General features: G+C 41.7%; 1 protein-coding gene across 1 annotated transcript in view; it reads right to left on the bottom strand.

The window, feature by feature from the left end:
* Positions 1-201: 201 nt before the first annotated feature.
* DLGAP1 (discs large homolog associated protein 1) overlaps positions 202-13,110 on the bottom strand; it is a 176,726-nt gene continuing 163,817 nt past the window's right edge. The window contains exons 8-10 of the mRNA XM_015420221.1: positions 10,839-10,930; positions 4,601-4,753; positions 202-933 (exon numbers count right to left, since the gene is read on the bottom strand). Coding sequence (XP_015275707.1) covers positions 724-933; positions 4,601-4,753; positions 10,839-10,930 — 455 coding nt within the window. The 3' untranslated portion in view covers positions 202-723. The remainder of the gene's footprint in view (positions 934-4,600; positions 4,754-10,838; positions 10,931-13,110) is intronic.

Here is a 13,110-nt window from a genome sequence, read left to right as displayed (position 1 = left end):
CAGCTGCAAGATTTGCTTCACCTTTTACTCAAGCCACAGCTCCCCACCACCTTACAATTTGCCAGGTGAGAAGCTATGATTCTGAGGATAAGAATAAGGAGTGCCATCTTTTTTTAAAAAAACAATAGTCATAAGAAGGAGGGATTCTGAGAAATGCCATCTTAAAAAAAAACAAAACACAATAGTCATAAGAAGGAGGGATTCTGAGCTGGAGCTCCTTTCATTCTTAATGAGGAAGACAACAGAATCTTAGTTTACCCTGCAATACTGGATCTCCAAAATACCGTATAATTGAATATTGCTGTACACTAGATAACAGACTAGTTTTAAGGACCAAGGATGAGTTAATTGGTGCATCTACTGTACAGGTGTTTATGTGTGTGTGTGAGTGAGAAAGAGAGAGAGTGAGTGAGAGAGACAGAGAGTGAGAGAGTGCATTTGTATGTTTTGTGGGAGTCTTTACACGAGGCAAAGTGGTAGCATCAGTACATGTGACAAAGCATTAGGATGACATGGGCAAACCTTAAGAAAGCAAGGATTATTAGCGAAATCTCTTGGAGGACTGACAACTACGCCACAGAAGTGTTACTTCATTGGGAGAGAGGAGAGAGATAAAAGGAGGGGACATACAAATACTTATTGGTGTCTGTGAGCATGGACCTAGAAGGGCAGATTATACAAGAGACATTTCTTGCCATCAAGAGTCCTCTTGCTTGGATCCCTTCATAGCCTGGTCTGGGCTTCGGGGATGTAAATCTCAATGCTTTCGGCGCTTTCAGTGGCTGAGTTCTGACGGACAGATGCGGCTCGTTTGGCAGCCATCAGCCGTTTCCGGGCCTCCTGACGCTGTGAGCTCTCCAGAGAGCGTTCCCGTATGAGTGGCACCTGACCTTTCGATGGCTTCTTTGGCACTGGAGGAGGAGCCCTTCTCTCCTGATCAAAGCAGAAGGTTAATGACATTATACAGCTTCTTAGGGGAAAAACAAAATTAAAAATTGGGGTGGGAAAAAAGTACTAGAATAGGTCAGTAGTTACAACACACATTTTACCTAAAGTTTGTTCTTATCTGAATGTTTGTTCTTCATTGAACTGGCTTTTACATTCCTAGACTCATAAGATAATGGTCTCTTAAGTGAGAAAAGGGTGGCACTGATAGCAGTGCTAGTTCTGCAGGGCATGGTGTTTCAGCTACATGCCTGGTGTTGAAAGGGTTGAAGCTCCCACAGCTAACATGGCATGTGGTTCCTTCTGAGGAACTCCTTTTCCTAATACTGGGAATTAGAAAGGACAGTGCCTTATACACCACCACTGCTTAAACTAATACAAAGTTATAAATCTAAGCTATCAAAAGGCAGCTGTGTAAGGAAGGCAACCCATCAACCCGGTGTTAATAAAAGTTTTGGGGATTTCTTTACCAAATTACTGAATTAGAATAGTGTGTAAAAGGTATGAAAGACACACACATAATGAAGTCCCCCCTATATACAATATACATACACAACACTAAATGGGCTTACAACACTGAGGATTTACGGATATATTTCACAACCATATAAGCTAGCAGGCTGATGTAAGTTATCACAGCAATATATATGTATATATTTTTAAAACAATATGTGCTTAGAATTGAGTGACTGATTTGGGTAACAGCTCACATAATCCATTCTTTGGCGATTGCCATAAAAGTGCTTCTTAAAGCTTTGTAGCATCGTGCTTAATCAGCACCAGAAGTTTACATTTTAATTACAAATTCAAAAAACCTAGTGGCAGGGACTCAAAAGTCATTGTGAGAACATATATTAATCATCACTTTGGCATCCAAAGATAACATGGTTAACAAAAGAAAACTTATATATACATGCTATATATACATATATATATACATACATATATATATAAATTCAGAAGAGGGATATCTTCAGAGAAAAATGTATGTTACATTTCGCCTGCCAGGATGCTTTAGTACAAAGTGCATGTCTGCAGTCCCTAATCTTGTATGGCCTTCCATTATGGCCATGCTTTCTTAGAGCAGGGACTGTCCATTCCATTACACTACATACATTTCATTTTAGGTTCTAATTTTCTCAGCGTTGATGACAACAGCTTCATTACTCAATCTGTTAGAGCGTTTTAACTGAATAGAATTTGTTCAAAAGTTACATTTCTTCAAAATGCAAAGGTCGGTCTATGCTATTTACTCAAAGCTGAAGAGTAGATGAACAAATTAAAAAAAACATAAATTCACAAACACTGTCTTTAAGTATGGAAAATGAACCTCACGTTTAAGATACTAAACACACTCGTAAACTCTGAATGCTATGGTAGCTGTGTACCACACAGCCTCTATGTACCCATTACATGTGGTAGAAATACCCCTTTCTTTTTTGTTGTTGTATGGGGCCTTTATCAGTAAAATAATATTTTCTTAATACTGGTAATAAAACATGTTATGCAACACGATCTCTCGACACCTAACGGAAAATGTTGGTGTTGTATTATCATCTGTAATTAATGTTGAGAGGGCCTTGCAGTAGTAGTTTGGTCCAGAAAAAAGGAAAGGAAAAGGACAGGCCACTTGCAAAGACTATGCTGTAATGAAATGTGATGTTTTACTTCAGGAATTCTGCAGGGCTCCCCTGAATATGTCATTTAAAAATGAACATTATTGATAGCAAGTTAAGTAGGTTGCATGGTTTTTGTGTCTCCCTCCTGAATATTTTTAAGAGATCCATTTTATTATTTGTCAGAAAGAATGCAGAATGCTGTTTGTCAGCAACAGAAAAGATCATGGTTACTGTGTGGACCATATTCAGTAGGAGACTATCTGACAGGCTAATATCCGGTTAAACCTACCGGTAGTCCAAGATCCTTATTTCCTCTCCTTTGTGTATCTCATGAAACAAACAAATTCATGGAAATACTAAAGATATAAGAGGAAATCCTAATTCTTCAGAACAAAATCGACATTTTGTGAAAAACTGAAATATTTGCACCTTTATTAGATAACCACTCCACTTGCTTATATCTTTTTGATTCAAAAACAAAATATGAATATAGATAACCCCCTTAGTTATGAAACTAATGAATTCAAATGAGTTTTCAAAATACTGTGCTTAAATGCACCAGCTTCATTTCTTAAAGCAGGCATTAATGCAGATATTGTAGACAAAACTTGCTATAATAAACAAGGGCAGCTTCAGATCGTCTAAACCAGCTTGTTAGGAGAGGAAAAGGGGAGCAAAGTCTCCCTGAGTTTGTTCACAGTATGACACTGAATTGGTGCATTTTTAATGAAAGGCAGAATCTGCAGCTTCCAATTCTGTTTACTTTGTTCTTCCTTTACTTCTGGAAACAGAAATTTTACTCAAATTTAAATAATCTTCTCAAAATGTTAACCTTGCTCTAGATTTTAGATAATGCTAACATTAGGAAACATTATTAAGGATAGAAGGGGATAAGTATATTAAATATTATAGGGTTAAAAACATTACATTATTTTCTACTTTGTCATGGGAGAAAGTATTTCAGGAATTTCAGTTTTTTCAAAATGTCCACCCTCCCTCCCCTGGGTGCACTATTCTGGGCTCTGGAAAAGAAGAGGAAGAAAAGTTTGTATACAGAGGTTCTCGAATCCCCTCTTCCTCTTCCCCCTACCAACTGATGTATCCTTAGATCTCTTACATCAGCTGAATATTTCTATTTCAAATTAAATATTTAAAACTTGCTCCTGCTCTTATTGATGCCATGGGGGGGAGCAGGCCCAGAACATGAAATGATGTCCTTCTGGGCTGGGTCCCATTTTTTATGTGTCTGTTAATGTTGTGTGGTAATGTCAGATGGCTACATTTCCCCAAATATCTGCTCCTGACACAAAGGCTGAAAACAAACAAACAAACAAATAAAGCTGTGTCAAAGCACAATAAAAAGTAAAATCCATTTTACTCTTAGAAATGCAATAGAACATTATTTGCCAATCTAGTTAATGTTCCAGAGCTAGATTATATTGAATGAAATAGGTGAGGTGAACCCAGCTATGAGATTGCCTTCTAAGAAATCAAACCAAAAGCAATGACATGAGAGGTTTACCATGTAACTTCTATGATGGCGTGGTTGAAGAATACCCACAAAGTTATCCGTGGGGATGGGGGTTGGTTACCAAGTCAGTGATGATTACAGAGCTTCCCTAAAGTTCTTGCTTACACATTTCAGAGTGCATTAGTAGTAAACAGAACTCTTACGCTAGGCAGTACTATGGACTGTCCATATTATTTATTTAAATTTAAGAACCAATATATGAGGCAGTTCCTTCCAACAGTTGATTATCTAATATGATTATACGTTAAGTATAATAAAACAAATGAGCACATTCCCATTATTCAAGTCACAGAAACAAGTTTGGTTTAAAAATATGCCCAAAACATATTACAGATAATATCCCAGGTAATTAATATGTAAACATTTTTTACAATGAAGTTAATCTGATATGAGCTCCATTTCACGTTTTTTTTTAAACGTCAGTGCTGTATTCAGAGGCCTATTTAATTTGTCCAGTATTTGTGCAGGGTTTTAAATGAAGCATACAAAATCGACAATGTTCTACCTTCTTGTCATGCGCATCCATCTGTTTCCAATTATTGGCCTTTAACTGATGAAGTTCATCAAATTTCATACTAATATTTTCTATGGACAACTGCAACATATCCCAAAACCCTGCTAAATCCTGGGAGGCTGGTCTCGGATGTGCAGTAGGGTTCTGTACAACAGGGGAAAAAAAAGGGGGAGGGGAAGCCATGAAAGAAAATATTTTGCTCAGAAACTGTTTTGGAAATAATTGCAAAAAAATCTTATTACTTTTTGCCTCAGTCTAATGATACCGTCGAACTAATGAACTGTTGCATTAGACTCACCTGGATTTGAGACACAGGTTAATTATGTCCAATAAACTATAACTTCTCTTCACTCAGACAGATTTGGTGTTCAGTGTCATTAGGATTTCAGATTAATCTGAACAGAATTGACCACAGAAGTGAACCCCATCTTCAAAGTGGATTCTTTGATAAAAGGAGACAACTGACTGATTCAGAGTTCATTATGTTTTGCTTCACTAACTGTGTGATTGATATTATTTGTGGGCAACTTGTGTCTATAAGCGATATCAGTGATTTTTCAATCTATATATAACCTATACATTCTTTTAGTATGGTGCTCGGTCAAAGTTTTAGTTGCAATGCTATTTTATGCTTCTTTTGATATGCCTAAAATGCTGTGTTTTGGGATAAAACTTCATCTGTTTCTGTTGCTTGTACTCTGATTACGCATAAAGCCTTGCCTAAATATCGACTTGATAAATACAGCTGAGACCCAGCATTATGGGTATAATCCAAGGAAGGTAAAGTTGAAATGATTGCAGAAGATGGATTAAGCACATGTTTAACCCCTGATGGAAATGAATGGGACTTGAAAATGATTGACTTCAATGGTACTCCATCTTAGAAAGCCACCTGAATTAAATAAGATGTGCAAAACGCTACCTATGAGTAGATTCACAGGAATCTCCATCTGCCAAAGTGTAAAAAAAAAGGTTGGCGTGATGTAGACCCAGAGTAGATCCTGGTTGGTATAATCTCAATCACTGCTGTTAAAATAACACCAAGGCATTTCCGCAGTTTTGTATGGGAGATTCTCCCACCTGCCCTTGCAGCAGCATTGCTGTCCCTGTTCAAATAAAGTGGTTGAATCTATCACACAGATACTTTTGCACTGTGAATTCTATCAAGAAGAAAGGCTACAATTAATTATTCCATTACTCTGCAGATTTAAACCATTACAGTATTATATAGATTTTAGTCCTGAAACCCTTCGGGTATATCTATTAGGTGATAGTCAGAGAACTATATCATATGCAGTAGCAAAATTCTGTGTGATAGCACTCAAAAAGGGGTATCACCTGACGAAGGAAACATCAGTCGCTTGGGAAATAAATTAATGAAATCTTTTATGTATTTATTCATTTTAAATTGTCCTTTTTATCTGTATTTATTGTGAGTGGTCTTATGACCATAATAAACTTTTGAACTTTCGAAATAACATCAAGAAGAATTTGAAGAGGCAAAAGCATACATGATCACTGCAAACATGGACCACATCCTTTACTGGAGGCAGCCTTAAGCAAGTGTGCTTTACGTAGAACTCTTAACTTGCATTCAGATTGTGAACTTAACCCCTGTTAAGCTAAAATGTGCACAAACCTGCCCTGTTACCAGGCTTGCACACACACCTTGTCCCTCCCACCTTCCTTTTCACATGAAATGCAATGAAGTATCCTGTTTAGAAACTTATTAATGCAAGTGCATGGTTTAATTGGAGTTCGTTTCTCTTCCCTAACCAGAGTTTAAACCGGAGTTTAAACAACCTTTGCAATCCTTGTTCTTGGGGGAGGGGGGAAAACTAACTATGGGCTCCGGTCACATGGGCAGGAAACTGTGGGGGGGGAAGCGTGGCTGTTTGCCCCGGGGCAAACTAATGCGCGGTTAAGCGATCAGACCTCCTGTGGAGGTTCTGTGGAGGTACCGTGGAGGTTCCGTGGGTAGGGAGAGGTGCCGATCACAGGACACACCTGCGCGCAATGAAGAAGCGCGCAGTGTGGCAAACTGGTTTTCTTTTTTTGTGTACATGGCGAATGCGCATACTCCGTTGGGTGCGTGTGCGCATCCACGGAGACTTGGGGAAAAAAAACACCTTCTTTGCAAGGGGACATGGGCGGGCGCCGGATGCCACTGGAAACGCGATCAGACGCCCGCCCTTGCCCCGCGGTTTACGGAAACTAGTACCTCCGAGGTACTAGTTTTTTGCTGCGTGTTTTCGGCAGGAAGCCTTGGTTGTGCCACGGAAGCGCTATGCTTCCCAGATGTGCCGGTGAGATCGCACCCGGAAAATCCGCCTGTTTTCCGTCTTTCTTGCGTGGCTAATGTTCCGTGTGACCGCAGCCATGGTTAACTTGTGTACTTGCATTTGTATGCCATGGGTAGCTGGGGTTAGTTTCTAATAAGAGATCTCTATATAATGGGAAGGCAGGGGAAAGAGGGAGAAGTAAGGGACATGCTGCATGGCAGAGCAGCAAGCCATGTTCATGTACATTTTACCTTAATCACAGTCACAGTTAAGTTTGAAGTATAAGTATACCCTTAGAAAGAATGGAAAAGTGGCTCATCCTACTTATGTGGAGAGTAAAACTCTCTTTGTGGGTAAAGTTAAACAGCCAGTTGTTTCTGTCTGTGTGTCTAATCCAACTGGATGCTTTCCCATTATAAAGATATATGGACACACCCCAGAAAAAGAGGAAAAGGGAGAACCACCCACCCAGAGGTACATGAAGGCTTCCCCTTCAAATAGCTAGCAATTGTAATGACACAGTCACATTATATTGTCAAATATAATTTTAAAATTGCAGTGATAATACTATATACTGAACAATAAATACAAAAATTAATACCACATTTACAAATACCCACAGAACACATCAGCACTTAACTAGAAATATCAAGGTCTGCAATCAAATGTGGTTGTAGAATAGATCAGAAGTTTATTGATACGGGCAAGATATTTTAAAATGCTCAGAACAATTTTCAAGGGAGGACAGTTGATCAGTCGTCTTTAGCTGATCCTTATTTACTGAAAGCATATCAGCAAAACTCACAACCCCCCTCCAACCAACACACACACACACACATTCACTTGCTCCATTGTTCCACATAACCTAGACCAGGGTTCCCCAACGTGGTGCCTATGGGTGGCATGGCACCTGCCAATATTTGCCCTGGCACCTACCAACTTTCCAGAAAGTGGCTGGGGCCCAGGCCCGTAGCTACAGTGGGGCATTTCGGGGCCCGCCCCCCCCAACTTTCTGCCAAGGCCTCTCAACTTCCTTTCAGCTCAGCCCCTCCTCCCTCTCTGGCAAAATGCAGGGCTGCTGGGAACTCCCAATACAAGATGCCAGGCAGTGGATATCCCTGGGAGAAAGGAGGATATCTACCACTTCCCAGGTGCTCCTCGGGTCTTCAGAGCACAGACCCAGCTCTGAGCTACCATGGGCACATCCCAGGAATGGCGATCTATGGGACCGTGTGTGCTCGGAGGAGCGGAGAGGCTTGAGGGGCGGCTCCATGGCCCAGTCCCCCTGGAGCGCAGCCAGGCAACAGGCGCACAGGCTCCCCTCTGTGAAGGGAAGGCTTTTGGGTGGCAAATCCTGAGGTCTCCCAGTTCTGCCTCTGGCTGGCTGTCCGAGCGGCAGAGCTAACTGGCTACTGCTGGACTGGCATTGGTGCCTCCCTTCTCGCAGCCATTGGGGGGATCTTAAAGGTCCAGCAGGTGAAAGGAGAGAACCCAGCTGGCACGCCACCCTCTACATCCGCATAGGCACACTTTCTCTCACACACTTTGCTGGGCCGGCTGAGGTCTCAGGTGTCTGGTCGCAGCAACACCCAGTTAGCACCTCACAGAGCCCCTAACTCCCCCACCCCCTTCCCAGAGCAAGGCCTGGTTGACCCATGCTGCTCTGAGTTGCTGTCGGCCAGTTGCCTACAGGGAAAGGCAGGCAGTAGGGTGAGCCATCCTTGGAGAAAAAGGCAGCCGAGAGTGATGAAAACAGGGAGCTAATTAATGTCAATAAAATTGCATTTAACTGAATTAGACAGGGCCTCAGTTTCCCCCCCCCCCGTTAAAATGCCCCCCGACATAGAAATTCCTGGCTATGGGCCTGGCGGGGCCATTGTAAGGCAGGGCTTTTTATTGGCTGCCCTCATTCAAATGGAAGGGGTTTCCACAGCTGCAATAGCAGCTACTGGACGATCAGGAGAACCAGGCCCATAGCTACAGTGGGGCATATCGGGGCCTGGCCCCGACTTACTGCCAAGGCTCCCCGACTTCCAATTTTTTATTTTATTTGTGGTGCTCCCTTGGGTGTGTGTGTGTGTGTGTGTCTGTGCAGGGTGCCCCCTGACTTATTTAAAGGCCCCCTGAATTAAAAAATCCTGGCTATGGGCCTGAGGAGAACTGGTAAGTATTACCCCTTTAAGCTTCCTTTAGGCTTTCCTTCTTTTTATTACATTTTTTTCTCCCTTCCTCTCCCCTGGGCTTTCTATAGTTTCTTTCTTTTTTCTCTAATCTCCTCCCCCCAGACTTTCTTTCATTTGTTTTTATTCCCTTTCTGTGATTCTTTTACATAGCAAGGAGGAAAGTATCGGTTTTGGCTCCACCTTCTATGCCAGCTATTTTAGGATGGTGCTGATCACACCATCCTATAATGCCAAAGGTGCTCAGTGGCTTATAAAGGTTGGGGACATCTACACTAGACCAAACATATGATACTGCAAATCTGTGAATGGATCCCCAACATTTAATTCAGCCTCAAAAACAAAATTTTTCACAGATGGTACTGGCCACCAGAAAGGTTAGCAAAGTGTTACTCAAACTGTTCCAATATATGTTGGAAGTGTAAACTAAATGTGGGAACATTCTACCATATGTGGTGGCATTGTACAAAAATTCAGAAATATTGGAAATCTATTCAGAGAATAATAGAACAGGTCATAAGTGTTAAACTCGATCTGATGCCCGAACTTTATTTATTAAATATAATGCCGGAAACACTTACTTTTAAAGAAAAAGTGAGTGGTGGTACACAATAAGGATGCCTGGATATTATGCCTCCCCTGCCCTTTGGCCTTCTGCAGTGAAATACTTTTCCTGAGAAGTTCTACAGTTGAAACCTCTCTGAGCATTAAATCTCTTTAATCCTACAGAACTAATTCTAAATTCTGGGGGAGGACATGAGCTTGCTACGGTTTCTCAGTGGTGAGTGAAAATAATTTTCTACATACTAAAAGGCACACGTTCTTTCTCACTGGCAAGTTACAGCAGGGTAGCCCGCAATTAATTGTTTAAAAATATCAGGCTGAGATTAATTTTTCTGCTCCTGTCCTCTACCTATGACCCTGCCTACTCCTGAGGCAAATTTGCTACTGCTAACAAAGGAAAGAACCCCAAAAGTTCACTTCAGTTTTCTGTCCAAAGTTTTTTAGTTTGCACTGGGGACATCAAAATGCAGAGAAACAAACAAGAAAAAAGGAAAGGGACTAAGGTTATGGAACAGAGGAAATAAGAATGTGATCAGTAAATAGTTAAGTAACTTGGCCTAAACTTTCTTGCAGCTTCTTCTCCCCCATTTCTTCCCAGGTAATCTGAATAAAAACTGTGTGCATATTTTCCCTTATATCTCTACAACAAAAAAGCTATATATTTAGAAAGGAGACATATTTCTGTGGGGCATTACTTACACATGACCCCTGTAGGAAAAATGAATCTCTTTAAAACAAGGCATTTTTAAGGGAAAAGTAACAGGAAAAATCTGCCTATTAAAGTCAGTTGTTTTTAATTATTTTAACAGCAGTAAATATTTTAAAATTTGTGAAAAATCAAGACATTAACTGAAATCAGCTGCATATATAATGTCTAGGAAAGTCTGATATATTTTGGTTGTAAGCAGGGTAGGGTTGCCAAATGGGGCCGGGGGGCGGGGAATCTCCCGCTTCAGAGGCCCGATTTCCGCTGCGGCGGAATCGGGCCCCGGGGGGAACCCCGCCCCTGAAGCTGCGTTTTCCCCCTGACGAGCTCGGCCACGCCCCCAATGCCAGCAACGCCACACGTCACTTCCGGACCACGGCGAGGCTCCCCCACTCCGAGGGGTGAGTCCACTTGGCAACCCTAAAGCAGAGTTATCTTCCGAATTACCTTTCCTCAGTTACAGATATAAAATTGTGGTCATAATATGTATTACATACCAGATTTTCTTCACACAGTTCTCTGAACTGGTAAAATTTCTGAGCCATGAGAAGCTGAGCACTGCCAACAGCACTTCGAATTTTACCTAGAACTGAAAAGGAATAAAAATAATAGGAAAATACTGTTAGACACTGCCAGGATACAAACATGCAAATCAGTGTTGGAAATCTCAGTGGGTTGGATCTAGGGTTGCCAACTCCAAGCTGGGAAATTCCTGGAACTTTGGGGGTAGAGCCTGAGGAGGGCAGAGTTTGGGGAGAAGAGGGAGCTCAGGAAGTATGTGATGCCATAGAGTCCACCCTCCAGAGTGGCTGTTTTCTCCAGGGAAATTCATCTCTGCAGTCTGGAGATCAGTTATAATCCCAGAAGAACTTGAGCCCCACCTGGAGGTTGGCAACCTTAGCTCAGATCCCATTTAAATTATGTGCATGGAAGTGTAACTTCCCTGCTTCCCCCACTTCCACTTTGGCACAAATACCCCAGTGAGGGGACCCCCCCCAGGAGCACTGTAAGGTGGGAACTGCAGGGCTGCCATGCGATGGGGGGGGGATCAGCAAAAATTAACCCCACAAGATTGCAGATTTTTCCACAGGATCCAACCCCATACCACTACAAAGGCATTTGGAGACAGGGTTATCATCCTCAAGGTGGGGCCTAAATTAGAGACCTTTAACCATCCAAACCATCAGTTCAGATCCCACCACTGACACTATTATGAAACATTCAGAGGCCATTTTAAAAATAAATATACATTCTCATGAACCTAGGTGCTCCCGAACTCAATTTACCAGTGTGAGGAAGAAAGAAAGAAAGAAAGAAAGAAAGAAAGAAAGAAAGAAAGAAAGAGCCAAAATGATGAACTTCTGCTTCCAAGTGGTTATCCTAGTAGTTACAAACAAACCCTATCCTGTTATTATCTCTCTTAAAATGGGTTACAAAGAGCTACCACACACCATAGATAGTTTCCCAATTGTTCACGTCCCAAATTTATGTCATCAGAGATGTGATAGAGTGATGTGAAAGAATGTGATAGAATGATGTGAAAAACTGGACCTAGCACTATTTTTTCTTATGTGAATCTCTTCTTTATTTTGATGTCCACTAGTATTGATTGTAAAATTTTTTCATATTGATTGGATCTCCACTGGTCTTTTTTTTGGCTCGGCTTGGATTTGTATAAACATACCAGCCCCATTGAAACTTGTAAAATCATAAATAGCGAACATTTAGTGCAAGTAATGTGCATTACTGACTCCAGAACACATACTCAAAGCATTAATGTCCCTAGCTAGACAGTGTTTCATGCCCTCCAACAGCTCTAAAAAAAAATGGTAAGAAATAAGATTTATGAGAACACTCACAAAAGTATCAAAGTTCAGAGCTTGGCCATTTATACAAACATTCCACATGGTCACTTGAGGCACTATATTTTAGGGGCATTACCCTGCCTTTGTAAGAAATTACTGATGGAAGTGCATGTAGCATGCAAAGAGAGAGTGGTGTTTTCAGATTCCTTACAAAATGCTGCAGATGCTGGGGTTAAGGTTACCAGCCTCAAGGTGGGGCCCAGAATTCCCCTAGTATTACAACTGATCCCTAGACTACAAAGATCAGTTCCCTGCCAGCTTCAGGGAACCTGGAGAAATAAGTCATAGACTGGTTACAGAGGGTGGATATTCCAGGACTTCCTCGGATTTAAAAAATAAATAAATAATGACTGTCACTTGTACAAATGCTGAAGGGCAGAGGGAGGTGGGGACTTGAGAGGAGGAGAGGACTGCTGTGGGCTAAAGTCTTCCTGTGGGGTTTCAGAGTGGATTTTCCCCCTTCACTGAGCAAAATCTGAAGAGGAGTCTGAGAGTTTTTAAAAGCTGAGTATAAAGCTGAATGACACACAGCTAGTGATGTAAGCCTAGTGATGTAAGCTGGGAGAAGCAGAGAGATAAATGATATGAGGTAAAAAAATATTGAAATTTGAATTTTGGTAGGAGGTAGTGACATCTCAGGAATGGGAGAGCTGGAGAGTTGGCTTTTACCAGATGTGACAAGAAGGCAGCAGAAGAGGCCAGAGTAGGGTTGCCAAATCTTATTTACTCACCGGTGGGGGAGCGTTTGCTCGGTCCGGGAGCTGGCTGTGGATGCGCATGTGCGCCGCCAGAACGTCACCAGAAGTGACGCAGGACATAGGGCACGTTGGGGGCATGGCCCAGATCGTCGGGGTGGTGGAGGAAACCATATGGTCCCCCCCCGACGATCTGGGCCACACCCCCA

This window comes from Gekko japonicus, unplaced genomic scaffold, assembly GCF_001447785.1.
Source record: "Gekko japonicus isolate JY-2015 unplaced genomic scaffold, Gekko_japonicus_V1.1 scaffold209, whole genome shotgun sequence".
In the NCBI taxonomy this organism is placed as follows: domain Eukaryota; kingdom Metazoa; phylum Chordata; class Lepidosauria; order Squamata; family Gekkonidae; genus Gekko; species Gekko japonicus.
This window is presented reverse-complemented; position numbering and strand designations above follow the sequence as displayed.